At 60.5% G+C, this 15,020-nt stretch overlaps 2 protein-coding genes and 1 long non-coding RNA gene across 3 annotated transcripts in view; 2 read left to right on the top strand and 1 right to left on the bottom strand.

The window, feature by feature from the left end:
* LOC140901855 (uncharacterized) overlaps positions 1–15,020 on the top strand; it is a 355,046-nt gene that overhangs the window by 149,014 nt on the left and 191,012 nt on the right. The gene's annotated exons all lie outside the window — the stretch shown is intronic.
* On the top strand, positions 745–8,646 carry LOC140902283 (uncharacterized). The gene is made up of 3 exons (XR_012156031.1): positions 745–999; positions 7,138–7,235; positions 8,529–8,646. It is a non-coding gene; the product is annotated as an uncharacterized LOC140902283 (long non-coding RNA).
* On the bottom strand, positions 9,121–14,588 carry CHMP2A (charged multivesicular body protein 2A). The gene is made up of 7 exons (XM_073322171.1): positions 14,422–14,588; positions 12,835–12,920; positions 11,745–11,940; positions 11,299–11,478; positions 10,921–11,051; positions 10,209–10,270; positions 9,121–9,916 (listed from the first exon to the last, which is right to left on the bottom strand). The coding sequence occupies exons 3-7, from the start codon at positions 11,910–11,912 to the stop codon at positions 9,795–9,797; spliced, it is 663 nt and encodes a 220-aa protein (XP_073178272.1). The 5' UTR covers positions 11,913–11,940; positions 12,835–12,920; positions 14,422–14,588; the 3' UTR covers positions 9,121–9,794.

A 15,020-nucleotide genomic window follows, 5' to 3' on the forward strand; every position in this document is an offset into this window, starting at 1 on the left:
ACACCAACACCCCCTGCACACACACCCCGCAACACCCTCTACGCACATACACACACACACTCGAAACTCCCTGCACACGGACACACACACCAAGCCTCTGCACAAACCACAATGCCCTCTTGCACACACACACACAAACACACCCTGCACACACACATACCCCGCAACACCCTCTACACACACACACACCCTGCACACACACCCCGCAACACCCTCTACGCACATACACACACACACTCGAAACTCCCTGCACACGGACACACTCACCAACCCTCTGCATACACCGCAACACCCTCTTGCACACACACACCAACATCCCTACACACATGCTCACAAACCCCTGCACTCCCTATACGCCCACACACAACCCCCCCCCCGCAACACCCCCTGCTCACGCACAGCCCAACACTCCATACACACCTCAATACCCTCTCTTCCCACAATGCAGAGGCTGCCCCACTTCAGCCCAGCAAGTCTGTTGCTGGGATCCGTGGCCTGCAGGGCTCTGTGTTTCCAAGGGAGGGGAGGTGGGGCGGGTGGCCTCTGCACCATGGAGGGGGAAGGAGCATCTGGGGGTCAGGTCCCCAGAGACCCGTTGGGGTTGCCACCCTCCAGGATTGTCCTGGAGTCTCCAGGAATTAAAGATTAATCTTTAATTAAAGATCATGTGGCGTGATGTAACCTCCAGCCTGGGTCCCAGCTAGGTTCAGCCGGCGGTGAGAGGGGAGGGCAGGGTGTGGGGGGAGGCGTCTGGCCCAGGCTAAGCCGCTGTGCATTAACCCCGGAGCAGTTATGACATATCTCGAATACCCGAGCGTGATCCTCCACCCCCTGCCGCTGCCTGGGTACCGTTCCCACCCTACACCCAGACGGACAGACAGACACACGGCTCAGCATGTCCGACAGCCCCAGCCCAGGAGGGGCCCCCCAGGGGGGAGCCCCAAATGAACCCGAGGGGCAGCCCCCCTGCGCCGAGCTCAAAGCGGCCATGGAGAAATGGTGAGTCCTGGTGCAGCTGCCAAGATGAGGGGTTGTGTTCAGGGGGGAGCACTGCCGGGCAGGGAGGGAGGGGGCTGGCACCCTGTCCAACCTGATCCATGGGGAGCCACTGCAGGGAATGGGGGGCAGGGGCTCCATGCAGTGGGGGCAGGGGGGATTGATAGGGGTAGGAGTGGCAGGGCTCAGTGGATCTGTGATCAGTGGGGCAGCAGGGTGGGCAAGGAGCTCAGTGGGGCAGAGGGGCTCAGTGGGTTAGGGGATGGGGGCCTTAGTGGGGCAAGTGGGGCAGGGAGGGCTCAGTGGGGTGAGGGATCAGGGTTTTAATAAGGCAGGTGACTCAGTGAGGTGGGGGACTCAGTGGGGGAGGTGGCTCACTGGGGTAGAGGTTGGGGGCATTTGTGGGGCTGAGGGGCTCAGTGGGGTGGGGAGATTCACTGGAGCTTACTTAGGAGCTGGTGGGGGCAGGGGAGCTTAGTGGGGTAGGGGTCTCAGTGGATTGGGCACAGGGGGTCTCAGTGGGGAAGCAGGGAAGCTCAGTGGGGGCTCAGTAGGGAAGGGGCCTCAGTGGGGCAGATCATCTCAGTGGATTGGGCACAGGGGGGCTCAGTGGGGTTTGGGCAGGGAAACTCTATGGGGGGTCTCAGGGAGGTGGGGGGCTCAGTGGGGTGGGCACAGGGAGCTGTGCCATTCACTCCATGCCCCGTGCCCTGGTGTGTGGGGCAGGGGCCCAGCCCAGGTGAGGCAGACAGGTGGGAGTCGGTGGGGTCCTGGCTCTGCGGTTCCCCAGGCCAGGATAGGCAGAGCCGGGCCCTCGGCTCTGGCCATGTGGTGCACAGACAGGAAGGAAACGGCAGAAGTTGGCCTCAGGCGGCCGGCCTGGAGACAGCTCTGTGGCCCCAGGGCACCCCCACGCCCCAGGAAGCAGCCAGCCCATCACCCCTCTCAGCATGACCAACCCCACAGGGAACGTGGGGGCTTCCGTGGGGCAAAGGCCCTTCCACTCGGGAGACTGAGCCCCAGCCACGCAGTGGTCCCAGGCCCAAACCTCTCCACACCAGGCCCCACCCATCCAGCCCCAGATATACGGGGCACGAGGAGAGTGAGAGAGGTGTGTAGTGACACAGCCAGATTGGTTGGGGGGGTTAGTGAAGGGGGCTGACAGAGGGGAGTGAATGAGGGGTGTGAATGGGGAGCCAGTGCCATGGGTGTGCATTGGCAGTGGTGCCTTGTTAGAAGGTGTGAATGTGGGGGCCTCGCAGGGAGGGGATTGAAGGCAGCTAGTGGCAGTGATAGACCCGGTGGGGTATTTGGGGTTGGATGACTGGAGGGGTGTATATGGGGATGGAGGGAGGGTGTGTATGGGGATGGATGAAAGGAGGGCTGTGTATGGGGAGGGAGGGATGGTGGGGTGTGTATGGGGATGGAGGGAGGGTGTGTATGGGGATGGATGAAAGGAGGGCTGTGTATGGGGAGGGAGGGATGGTGGGGTGTGTATGGGGAGGGATGGAGCGGGTGAATGGGGATGGAGCAAGGGATAGAGGAAGGGCTGTGTATGTGGACGGAGGGTTGGCGGCAGGATGTTGTCTATAGGGAGGAATGGGTGTATATGGGAATGGAGGGGGGTGTATGGGGAAGGATGGTAGGGTGTGTATGGGGATGGTGGGGTGTGTATGGGGATGGATGGCAGGGTATCTATGGGGATGGACGGCAGGGTGTGTATAGGTATGGCGGGGTGTGTATGGGGATGGATGGTGGGGTGTCTATGGGGATAGATGGAGGGGTGTGTATGGGGATGGAAGGTGGGGTATCTATGGGGATTGATGGCGGGGTGTGTATAGGGATGGGTGGGTCATCCCTCCGGGTGTGTCTCCCCCCCCGGGTGCTGTCAGTCCCATCATCCCCTACTGGCTCCCCACCCCACTGTCAACTAGAGACGGGGGTGGGGCTCAGTGGGGAGCGGCTCAGTGATGATTGGAGGAGGGCTCAGTGGGGCTGGGAGTTCAGTAGGGATTGGACAGGGGGCTGAGGGGCCAGGGTCTCAGCAGGGGTTGGACCAGAGACTTGCGGGGGGAGGCAGGGGTCTCAGTGTGGCAGAAGGCTGGGCAGGGGGCTCAGTGGGGGTGAGGCAGGAGGGCAGGGGGCTCAGTGGGGAAGGGGGCTCAGTGGGGGTTGGGCAGGGGGCTCACTGGGGATGGAGCGGGGGGCAGGGGGCTCAGTAGGCATGAGGCAGGGGGCTCAGTGGAGGTTGGCATGGGGCTCAGACAGTTGCCGAGGGCGTTCCCATCCCCTGGAGTCAGTCCCTCGGGGTCACAGGTCAAGGGCAGTGGCTGTATCACCAAGCCTCCTCCTGCCCCCCGCCCAGCCATGCCCTGTCCCCATTCACCCCACCCCCAAGAGTTGGCACCATCCCCACAGCTGGCCTTGGGCTGCCGTGCCCATCTCTGGCCCCAGAATGTCCCTGCTCCCCCCTCCCCCCGCAGGGGAGCAGACCCCGTTGCCAGATCCTCATCCCCAAATAACTCAACAGCTAATGCTGCCGTGGGGGGTTACAGCAGGGACACACTGACCCTATGGATGCCGGGTGAGTGGGTAACAGAGCCCAGGGCTTCGCGGGGCATGGGAGCATCACAGCAGATGGGGATGCCCCCCTCCAGGCCCCAGAGTAAGACTGGAGACCCCCAGGGGGACAAGCCAGGACTCCTGGGTTCTATCCCTATCTGAGAGGGCAGTGGAGGTCTAGTGGTTAGAGCAGGGAGAGCAGGGAGCCAGGACTCCTGGGTTCTCTCCCCAGCTCTGGGAAGTGAGTAGGGGCTAGTGGTTAAAACTGGGGGGCTCGGAGCCAGGACTCCTGAGTTTTCTCTCAGGCTCTGAGAGGGGAGTGAGGGCTAGTGGTTAGAGATCGGGGACTGGGAGCCAGGACTCCTGGGTTCTCTCTCCAGCTCAGGGAGGGTTCCAGTGGTTATAGAGTAGAGGGGGGAGGCTGGGAGCCAAGACACCTGGCTTCTCTCCCTCCCTCTGCCCCCATGTGACCTTCGGCACATGTATGCCCCCCCCCCTTGGGTTGTAATTGGGGTAAGGCGCTTTGCTCGCGGGGCTGCCAGGAGTTATTACTATGATTTATAAATCCCCCGCTCGCGTCTCCTACGGCCGGGCTGATCCAGCCGGCGAGCTGAGCGCGACGCCCAGGTGCTCCCTGGTCGGGCCCAGGCCACACCCCATCCTCCCCCATGGGGTGCCCCCAGCCAGCTCCACCACACTGAGCCCCACTGTGCCCCACCCCGCATTGGCATGCAGGCCACAGAGCCAGCTGGGCGATGCCTCCCCCGGCAGCACCTTCCATCTCCGAGGCCCGGCTAATGTGCTCGACAGGGGCGTGCCGTGACCCAGCACCTGGCACCATCTGCTCTGCCGGGCCAGGGGGAGCGAGCAGGTGGCACTGAGGAGGCTAGTTAATTAGAGTGATGGAGTTAGCACGGCCACCGCACCCTCCCCCCATCTGGCCTGATCCCCGCAGCTTCACCTGGGACACACCCAAGGTCACAGGGGGGACGGGGGCCTTCCACTTGCCTGTCCACCTGCTAGATTCCCTCCTCTCCCCAAGCTGGGGAGAGAACCCAGGTGTCCTGGCTGCCAGCCCTCCTGCCTCTAACCACTAGACCGCACTCCCAAGCCAGAGATTGAACCCAGGCATCCTTGCTCCCAGTCCCCCACCCACGGCCACTCCTGCTCACACACACACTGCTTCCTCCCCATCCCCCGGTGTCAGCCACCCCCTGACCCTGGTGCAGTGGCTGCCCTGAGACATGGCCCCACAGGGCAGATGCCCCTCTTGGCTGGCACCCGCCAGGACACGTGGGGACAGCTAAACTGCTACCAGCCCGGCCGCCAATGACCTACATTCGGCTCTGCCACCCCGTTCCCATGGCAGCAGGGAGCGGGCATGCCAGAGGAGGGGGAGGGAATGGAGGCTTTCCCCACGGTGCTTCCAAGAGACACCTCTTCACCTCCACCAGCCCCACAGTGACCCCTAGGGACACCCCCTCTACCCCCGCCTGCCCCACGGTGACCCCTAGGGACACCCCCTCCACCTCTGCCTGCCCCACGGTGCCCCCCAGAGACCCCTCTTCCACCCCCACCTGCCCCACAGTGACCCCTAGGGACACCCCCTCCACCCCGCCTGCCCCATGGTGCCCCCGAGAGACCCATCTTGCACCCCCACCTGCCCCACAGTGACCCCTCAGGACACCCCCTCCACCCCTTGCCCCACACAGACACTTCCTTCACCTCCTACCCCTGAAGAGTGACTGGAGCCCTCGCCAGCCCCCCAGGTACGGGCTGCTGGGGCCAAGCAGAGCTGGGGCATGTGGGCCGGGCAGCAGGAGGGCGTGGTGCTGCTGACTCAGCCCTGGCCTCATTAGCTCCGGAGAAAGGAGCCGCCGGGGTAGCCAGGCGGGAGTAACGGGGAGGCCGGAAAGGGGATGCGGGCACATGGGCATTAACCCCTCAGTGGCCACACTCCCCCTCCCCCCACCACCCTCCATTAACCCCTCCCTCACTGTCCCTCCCCGACCACTAACCAAGACCCTGGCAATTCAGGCCTGCTGCCCACCTGGCTCCAGATGTGGTGGCAACTGGATACCTCCTGACTCTCACCTGGGGCCATGCCCCACACACATGCCCCAAACCAGCAGCCACCGGGTTTTCTGGGCCTCAAACGACCACTGTAGTATAGTGGGGCTCAATCCATGGCGTCCTGAGCCCCAGCTCAGGGCTTTAACTGCTTAGCCTGGCTCATGGCTGAGGGGAGGAGGAGGGCGCAGTGAGGGGGGGGGGCGTTTGCATCAGCTCCAAAGGGCACCAGGATCCAGCCCCAAACAATTGTGGCTCATCAGCACCCCGCCCAGCCACCTCCCTTCCCCCTCCCCGCAGCTCTGCAGCTGCCCCTTATCTGCAACCTGCAGCCCTAACCGACTGGCAGGGCGTCCTCCCGTCCACTACCTCCCAAGCAGCCTGGTTTTGGGATGAGAGGGATCCCAGCCTGCCCCGCCCTGCACCCAACCTGCAGGTCTGGATCTTCTCTTATCAGCCCTAGAGCTCACCCAGCACCGTCCACCAGATCTCAGAGCGCTTTACAAAGGTCGGTTATTCCCCATTGTACAGATGGGGAAACTGAGGCAGGACTGGTTTACCCACTGTCACCCAGCAGATTAAGCCCAGTCCTGTGCTCTCTCCACTAGGCCACTTGCTTCCCACTAAACTGTTGTTATTATTCTGTATTAGGTGTATTATGGTAGCACCTAGGGGTTCCAGTCATGGCCCCCCTGGTGCTGGGCGCTGTACATTATTTATTAGGTGTATTATGGTAGTGCCTAAGAGCTCCAGTCATGGCCCAGGACCCCACTGTGCTAGGCACTGTATATTATTTATTAGATGTATTATGGTAGAAGTAGAATCTCACCTCTCCCTCCCCCCCCACCCTAATCATGACCCAGGACCTCACAGTCAGGGAGCAGGGGCGCAGGGAGGGACCCCTCTGCACGGTGGTGATAAGTTCCTATGTGGGGCACCCCTTGCAGCACCAGGCTCCCCATTCCCACCAGCCCCGGCAATGGGGTGTCTCCAGCTTTGCCCAGCACCAGCCCTCTGCTGCTCTTGCATGGCCCTGGCCTGCTCTGAGCGCAGCACCCTAAGCCTGTCGCCCTCCCTGTGCCACGGCTCCCCCAGCCCCATATGGACACCATGCCGCACCCCTGGACAGGCTGCAGGGGGTGGGGTGTGTCTGGCTAATCTAACCCACCTGCCAGCGCTCCCCATACACACACCCTGCAACCCTCCCCATAGACACCCCTTGCAGATAAGGGTTTGGCTGGAGGGAGGGTGGGGACAAGATAGGAGCGGGGGGTCATCGGTTTCCCAGACTCTTGGTTCAGCTTTTAGGGAGGTGGGTACAAAGGATACTGGGCTACATGGGCCCTGGGTCTGATCTGGGGGTCAGGGAGGGGGCAAGATACCAGGGTAGATGGGCCTGTGGCTCTGATCCAGGGGACAGTATACTGGGCTAGATTGGTCCATGATCATGAGCCAGGCAAGTCCCCCCCCCAATTTAATGACACCACCACCACCCGCATTTCTTCACAGCGTGAGGGAGAACGGGGAAGAGTCGTGCAAGGAACTGATGGAATCGTACCACGAGTGTCTCCGTGCCCTGGGCATCAAGGTCTAGCAGCCCCCACACAGTGAGTTCCCCTCCCCCAGCCACATAGGGAGGGCAGGGGGAGCCCAGGGCTGGGATAGCAGGGGGGGTAGTGCTGTGCCCCCCACCCTGCACCAATCCCCTAAGCCCCTTCTTTTTCTCGGATGCCTCCCTGGGCAGCCCCAGAGGGCCACAGCACCAGCCCAGAGCCACATGCCCACAGCTGAGTCTCCTCTCAGCCCCAGAGCAGCCTGTGCTTGAGTTTGGCTTGGCCTCCCCAAAGCAACCCCCCACCCCCAGAGATGCAGGACAGCTCCCGCATCCCAGTGCATTTGAGCCCCCAGCAACAGTTGCCAGGCGACCGTCTCCCCAGTGATGGCATTGAAGGTACCCAGGTGCTGGAGCTGGTTGGCATGTGGCTGCTGGTCCCGTTGGCCGCACAGAGCGAGCACCAGGTTTGCAAGAGAACATTTTTGAGTTAAAGGGACAATTTGCTTTTGACTTACAATTGAAAAAGTTAAGAGGCAGTTACAGTCACACCCTCGTTCACATCAACACCCCCAGGTTGACTTTACACCCCTGGTTCACATCCACACCCCATCATCCACATCCACACCCCCTGGTTCACACCTACAACCTCTCCTTGTTCATATTCACACCCTTAGTTCACACACACAATTCCTGGTTCAATTTACATCCCCTGGTTCACACCTACAACCTTCCCTGGTTCACACGCACACATCCCTACATCACATTTATACCCCCTGGTTCACATTCACATGGTGTGGAACTGCAGAGAAGGAATAGACAGTTGAAGTCCTCATGCACCTGTATAAGGTGTTCAGTGTACTCAGAGCAACCCCACTGTCCATCTCCAGCTTCTGGCGACGGATTTCCGTGCATTTACACAGACTTGTTTGGGGCAGAAGTGGATTTTTTAGATCATGTCTCACACTTTATATTATTTTGTTCCCCCATTTTCCATCCCAAGCTCCTTCTGATGCAGAGCATCTCCATGTTTCCAGCCCACGGTCCATTTTTGCCCCACTGTGCTTAAAGGGAATTTGGAAATAGAGCACCAGGCTTGGGGCAGTGGGGAGCAGGGGGCCTGGTGGGGTGGGAGGGCGCTGCCCTGCCCTGCTGGCTGCTCCAGGCAAGTGGCAGTCAGAGATGGGGAACATGAAGGGACCAGGGTCTTTCCCCTCCCCTCACCAGGTTCAGTAGTTAGTTACTTTTGGGGATGGGTCCTGCTTTTGAGCAGGGGGTTGGACTAGATGACCTCCTGAGGTCCCTTCCAACCCTGATATTCTATGATTCTATGATTCCTCTCTTGCAGGTGCTGGTGTGGCCAATGGGTGCAGGGTCACCTGGCGGAGCCCGGCTGAGAGGGCGAAGAGCCACCAAGACACACCAGCGGCCGTGGAGGGGGCAGCTGCTCCAGATTCGGGGGGGAGGGGGGAGGATGGGGGGCAGGGCAATAAACTGGCAACATTTTACCTGGGCTGGGTGTGTGTGATCAATGAGCGCCAGCTGTATCCCCCCCCACACACAAACTCCCCACTCCCCCCGTAACATGCCTCCAGTGCCCCCCCCAATCCCCATCAGTTGCTTCCTACCCAGCACTTGGCAAAGGGCACCAACCTCCCCCCAGAAACAATGATGCATCCAGGTGGGGGAGGGGGGAGAAGCTAGGCTCCAGGATCCCCTAGAAGAAGGAGAGATGGGGAGGGGCAGAGTGCTCAGACGAGGTGGGGAGGGATCGCCATGGCCCCTCCCCCACTCCAACCCAGGGGGAGGTAGGCACATAGGACAGCTCCCCCTCAGGCCCCAGCTCACTGCAGAGGAGATTGGGTGGGGCTCTGCCTGGTCAGCTGCCCCCTCCCCCCCCCAAATCTATGGGGCAAGAATCAGCCAGCAGGCACCATGGCTACAAATCTACAGCCTTTATTACAACCCCTCCCCCACAGCCAGATGGAGGCAGGAGGGCCTCAGCGCAGCCCCCTCTCCCTGTGCACAGGATGGAGAGCTCTGTGCCAGGGGGGAGGCTCCCAACCTGTGCCCCCCAGATCCAGGCTCTAGTGGGTGCGCCCAGCTGCCCCCATCCTATAATCCCAGCCCCCCGACAGACACCCACACAACCTAGACTGGTGCAGCATCTGCCCATCTGCTTCTCCCCAGAGCCAGTCTCCCCCTCTCTGTGGGGGGGGATGAATCCAGCCTGAGCTGGCAGCTCCTGGGGGGTGACTGCCATTACAGAAAAGACACCCCCACCTGTAGTGTACTTGAGCTGGAAGCTAAAGAGTTAAGAGCCCCCAACCCACAGAAATGATTCCCCCACCCCCGGGACAGCTGCAGCAGCCCCATAGCCAAACCCCCAGCCCCATTACTTTGGAGTAGGAGATTTGCTCTCCAAAACTGGCAGGGACCTTCCACCCCACCACCTAATCCCCCCACATAGGCAGAGGGGTGGCTGGGGGAGAAGTACGCAAAGAAGGGCAGAGGCAGCAGTCGCAGCCCTTGGGCTGTTGAGAGCAGTGGCCAGCAGTGGGTGGGGTGTCCGGGGAAGCACGGCCTGGGGAGGGAGAGGGGCAGCCCCAGCCCTTCAGTCCCGGCGCAGGTTCTTCAGCCGCTCCTCCAGGTCGGCATCAGCATCCGCCAGCGCTGCGGAGGGCTCGGCCTTCTTCCCAGCCGTCACACTGAGCGAGGCCCCCGTCGAGGGCAGGTCTGCGGGGACAGGGGGTTCAGGACACCCAGAGCACCCCACAGCCCCCACGTCCCCCCACTGAGCGAGGCTCCTGTCGAGGACAGGTCTGCCTACCCAGAGCACCCTACAGCCCCCCATCTCCCAGGCACTGGCAGGGTTAGGCAGCAAGGCCTCCTGCGCACTGCCCAGTGCCCCCGACAGCTGTGCTGCCCCATTACCCAGCTGCAGGGGAACTTGGCTCCCAGCCCCGCCCCCGTGAGCGCCTCCAGTCAGGGCCCCCTTTGCCCCGTCCCCCGATGCTGGGATACTCACTGGAGAGCTCATCCGTCAGGGTCAGGCCCAGCTCGTCCAGCACCTGGGACACCACAGCATCACTGGGGGGCAGAGATAGGTAGGTGAGAGCAGGGACACGGGCCGGACCCCCCATACCCAGAGAAGAAAGAGCCACGCCCCCAGATAACTGGGCTGGAGAGGAGGACCGGCACTCCACACACCCAGCAGCCAGGATCCCCACACACCTGGGGAAATTTAGTTGGGGATTGGTCCTGCTTTGAGCAGGGGGTTGGACTAGATGACCTCCTGAGGTCCCTTCCAACCCTGATATTCTATGAAAGGTGCCAGGACAATGCCCTGGGTGTATCCCTGGAGCAGGCACCAGCTGGGTGAGCTCATTCTCACCCCAAGGCTGTTGCTCGGCCTGGGGAACCCCTCTGGGGGGCTCAGTCTGTCACCTGTCCTGCTGATGGGCCCTGGGGCCAGATGGGAGCCAGCATCCCATAGGGGGAAAAGATCCCATGTCCCAGTCCCCACACCCCTGATCCAGCCAGTCCCCTCAACCCCCGGGCCAGATGAGAACTGGCACTCCCTAGAGGGGAAAGGCCCCGGGTCCCATTCCCCAGCCCCCTAAGCCAGCCAGATCCCCATCCTGGGGCCAGATGGGAGCAGGCAGCCACTAGGGGGGAAAGGTCCCATGTTCCATTTTCCCCCCCGAGCCAGCCAGTCTCCCCAGCCCTGCCCCCCACACCTCTCCTCCTCATCATCCTCGTCCCCCATGGCGTCATCGATGGCATCATTCATCATCTCCTCCTTCATGTCCATGATCTCCGACTGCTTCTCAAACTCCATCATGATCTTCTGAATCTGGGGCAGCTTCAGCTGGAGGGGAAGGGGAATATGAATATACAGTCACTGCCTTGGGGAAATTGAGTAGACTGGCCCTACAGTGCCCCCTGCTGGGAGAGGCCAGACTGAAGTAGACAGGAGCCCCCACACCATGGCCAGCATCCTGCCCTACTCCCCCAGTACCCCTTGCTGGGAGAGGCCAGGTTGGAATAGCCAGGAGCTCCCCCCATGGCCAGCAATCCTGCCCCCTGCCCAGCCTGGCTGGCAGAAGCCCACGTACCTGTCTGTTCATGGTGGCCATGGCCTTGGTGACGCCCTTCATGGCCTGGGCCATGGAGTTGTTGGACTTGAGGGTCTGGATCTTGAGCGACACAGCCTGGATGTTCGCTCGCATCATGATGAATTTCTTGACATAGCGCCGGGTTCGCACCAGGTCCTTGGCCATGATCTTCACTGCGTCCTGCCAGGGGGATGGGTTACAGACAGAGACACCACCTCCCCCATAGCCCTCATCCCCCCTGAGCTTCACCACATCCTGCCTGGGGGATGGGTTACAGCAAGGAACACCCCCATGTACCTTTCCTTCCCCATGCTCTTCACTGTGTCCTCCCTGTGGGTGGGTTACAACTGGAGACACCCCTGCCCACCATGAACTTCACCCCATCCTGAGGGGGACAGGTTGCACTCGAGCTGGAGATGTTACCCCCGGCCCTGCCCCTCGCTCACCATCTGCCCCTGCTTCGCCATCTTCTTGATGTCAGCGATGATCTTCTTCTCCTGTGTCTCCAGCTTCTGCCGCTCGCGGTCCATATCCCGCATGGCCCGGTTCAGGGCCCGCTGGTTCTGCCGCAGCATCTCCTCCGGCGTCTTCCGGCGCCCGAACAGCAGGTCCATCTTGAGCGGGGCAAGGGGCGGCCTGCGGCTGTGGGGGACAACAGCAGCTCAGGAATTTGCAGGGAGGGGAACAGCTAGGGGAGCCCTGAGCAGCCCAGGCTGGGAGATGGGGAGCGAATCCTCTGGATCTGACAGCGAGTGGGGCAGGCAGCTGGTCAGGGCTAGTCTCCACCTCACACCCCAGGGGGCAGGGCAGCTCTAACTCCTTGTGGGCTTAGAGCTGGGTTCTCTGGAACCTGGCTCTTCCCCGCAAAGCTGGCTGGGCCAGGCTGTCCCGCTCCAGGCCATGCAATGGTAACAAGGCAGGAGTATCTGGGGGCTGTCTTGGGTGCATAGGGGGCTCCCTCTGTCCGTCCCCCTCCCCACCCCCACAGCACTTCTCTGGGTGCACCCCCCAACGACCTCTGTGCACTTCCCACCAGCAACCCAGCCTGTCCCAACACACACAGGGCACTGCTGTGCCAGTCCCGGGGTCAGGCCCAGCCCAGCCCTGTGCAAGGCACCAGAGTGGGTCAGACCCAACTCCAGGCTGCACATGCAATAGGGACCTGCCTGGCGACCCCGCAAGGCAGGGCACAACCCCAGGCAACCCCCGCTTCAGCCTGGGCATGGGAGGCATGGTGAAGGGGGCTGACTGCCTCTAAGGGAGGAGAGGTGTCAGAGCAGCAGGCAGCTCCTTTGGAGATAGGGAACCCCCTGGACCCCACCCCAGGGAGACCCTCCCCCGCCATGCTCTATTCACGCACCTCCACAGACAGGACAACCTGCTCAGCAGGAGCCGAGCTGGGCACAGACCCCTCCCCATTGATTTGAGGCCACAGCTGATCCCAGCTGCTGGCAGCGCTGCCCCTGAGAACGAAGGGGAAACACTACTCCCAACCCCTGGAGGCACTCAGGGCCAGCCAGCCAGCACAGTACTCACCCAAAGGAGAGAGCAAGCTCGTTACAGGGGGTGGCGGCTGGAGGAAGCAGGAAATGCTGGAGTCAGGTGCACGCACACAGAGCGAGCTGCAGAGACAGGAGAGGAAGGTTAATGGTGTGGAAATGTCTCTGTGGGTCCTGGGTTTGGGGCACTGCTCTGGCCGGACATGCTGCCAGAGGGGAATGGAGCCCAGTGCCACTGCTTAAATATAAAGTAAATATGCTGAATCCCTGAGCCTCTACCAAAAATATTGCATTCAAGGTGGTTTTTCTACACAAAGAATCAGGGGGGAAGAGATATCAAACACCTGAGGTCAAGCTTTATAAATACAGCCCAGTAGCTCAGCCAAAGTAATTATAGACTCAGACTTCAAGGTCAGAAGGAACCACTGCAAGCCACAGAACCCCACCTACCCACTCCTGTAATATACCCCTAACCTCTGCCTGAGTTACTGAAGTCTTCAAATCATGATTTAGAGACTTCAAGTTCCAGAGACTCCACCATTTACACTAGTTTAACCCTGCAAGTGACCCATGCCACAGAGGAAGGCAAAAAAACCCAGGGTCTCTGCCAATCCAGCCCTGGGGGGAAATTACTTCCTGACCCCAAATATGCCTGTCATTTAGACCCTGAGTATATGGGCAAAACCCACCAGCCAGACACCTGGGAAAGAATTTGCTGTAGTAACTCCCTGCCCATGTAATGTCCCATCACCAGCCATTGGAGATATTTGCTGCTAGCTATTTAGGAGACTCTCTCATTTTCAAGAGATGTAAGTAGGAACTTAAACTCAGTCGCTTACACTTGGGCACATCTGAAAATTTTCTCCCAGGCTGATTTGAAATAATCAATTTAATTCACTGAAGACAGTTAAACCCTCTGGTTAAAAATGAATCATTTTGCTGTAAACATGAAAACTGTTCTGATATGAAAAGTTTATGGATCTAAAACATTTAGGGTTGTTTTGGTTAATAAAAGTACATATTAAATGTTGTTTTGTGCTGTCAGTTAAACAGTTACCATCCAAATGTAGTTTGACACAAAACCTCACTGAACAGTTAATTCTCTAGGGGATAGCAAATGCCAAATTGCTCATCTGCTAACATAGTGAAAAAGGCCAGTTAATTCATAAGAATTTGAGAGTATTAAGCTACATAGTTACTTAAACGTATATAATTATAGGGAATTCTTCTAGGTAGCACAAAGATGTCCCACTTCTGGCGTCCAAGCTCTGTTATTAGCTGTAAATCGATAGGTGTGAATGAGTCTAGTGATCCCACAGGTGGGGGGAGGGGGGAAATGCCCCTTTATTGGAAAATAACTAGCACCCAAAGAGAAAAGTTGATTAAAATCAGTGATCTCACAGAGGTTTCACATGAGATGATTTCAATTAATCCACCCAGCCCCAGCTGGGCCCCCCAGAGCCTTCCTCCCAGCTTCTCTACCCCTCCCCACCCCTGCTCCCTAACCCGCCCCACTATGCCCCACTCCCCTCCCCCTACAGACAGCCTCCCCGCACCCCCTGCCCCCAGGCGCTACAGAGGCGAGGGAGGCGGACACAGCCCCCAACGCCCCCCAGGGTCTCACCCGCCGCCGCTGTCAGTCTGTTTCCTCCTCTCACTTCCGCCTTCGCCCCGCTGACGTCCCAGAGCACGTGAAGGGCGGGGCGTCAAGTGATGGCGGTGGACGGGGCCCCGCCCCCGCGGGTACTACAGAGAGCGCGTCCCCGCCCTCCACCCCCGCCCGGAAGTCACCATCGAGAGGAAGGGCAGAGCGACACCCCCCCCGCGCGGCGGACCACAGAGAGGAGGGCTAGAGCGGCACACCCGAGCTCCTTCCCTCCCCCTCTAGGGCTCCGCCCCCAGCAGGAGAGACACGGAGGCGGGGCTGGGGGAGGGATGGCGGGGGACAGGGGGCTGGGGGAGGGGCTGGGAGGGGAATTGGGGGGAGTGTAGGGTGCCAACTTTCTAATGGCCGAAAACCGAACACTTCGCCCACCCCCTGCCCCGCCCTTTTCCCGAGGCCCCGCCCCTTTCCCGAGGCCCCGCCCCCAGTCACTCCATAACCCCTCCCTCCTTCCCTCTCCCGTACCCTCGCTCACTTTCACGGGCTGGGCTTGGGGTGCAGGAGGAGGTGGGGGTCAGGGTGTGCGAGGGGGCTCTGGGCTGGGGGAGGAGTGCAGGATC

The sequence above is a fragment of the Lepidochelys kempii genome, chromosome 23 (genome assembly GCF_965140285.1).
Source record: "Lepidochelys kempii isolate rLepKem1 chromosome 23, rLepKem1.hap1, whole genome shotgun sequence".
In the NCBI taxonomy this organism is placed as follows: domain Eukaryota; kingdom Metazoa; phylum Chordata; order Testudines; family Cheloniidae; genus Lepidochelys; species Lepidochelys kempii.

What these genes read in the sequence shown, in the direction of transcription:
- CHMP2A (XM_073322171.1), bottom strand. Translation starts at nt 11,912, where the DNA reads ATGGACCTGCTGTTCGGGCGCCGGAAGACGCCGGAGGAGATGCTGCGG. An exon ending in TGGCCACCATGAACAGACAG is followed by an intron (nt 11,052 to 11,298) that starts GTACGTGGGCTT and finishes CTTCCCCTCCAG; the next exon opens with CTGAAGCTGCCCCAGATTCA. An exon ending in GAGGATGATGAGGAGGAGAG is followed by an intron (nt 10,271 to 10,920) that starts GTGTGGGGGGCA and finishes TCTGCCCCCCAG; the next exon opens with TGATGCTGTGGTGTCCCAGG.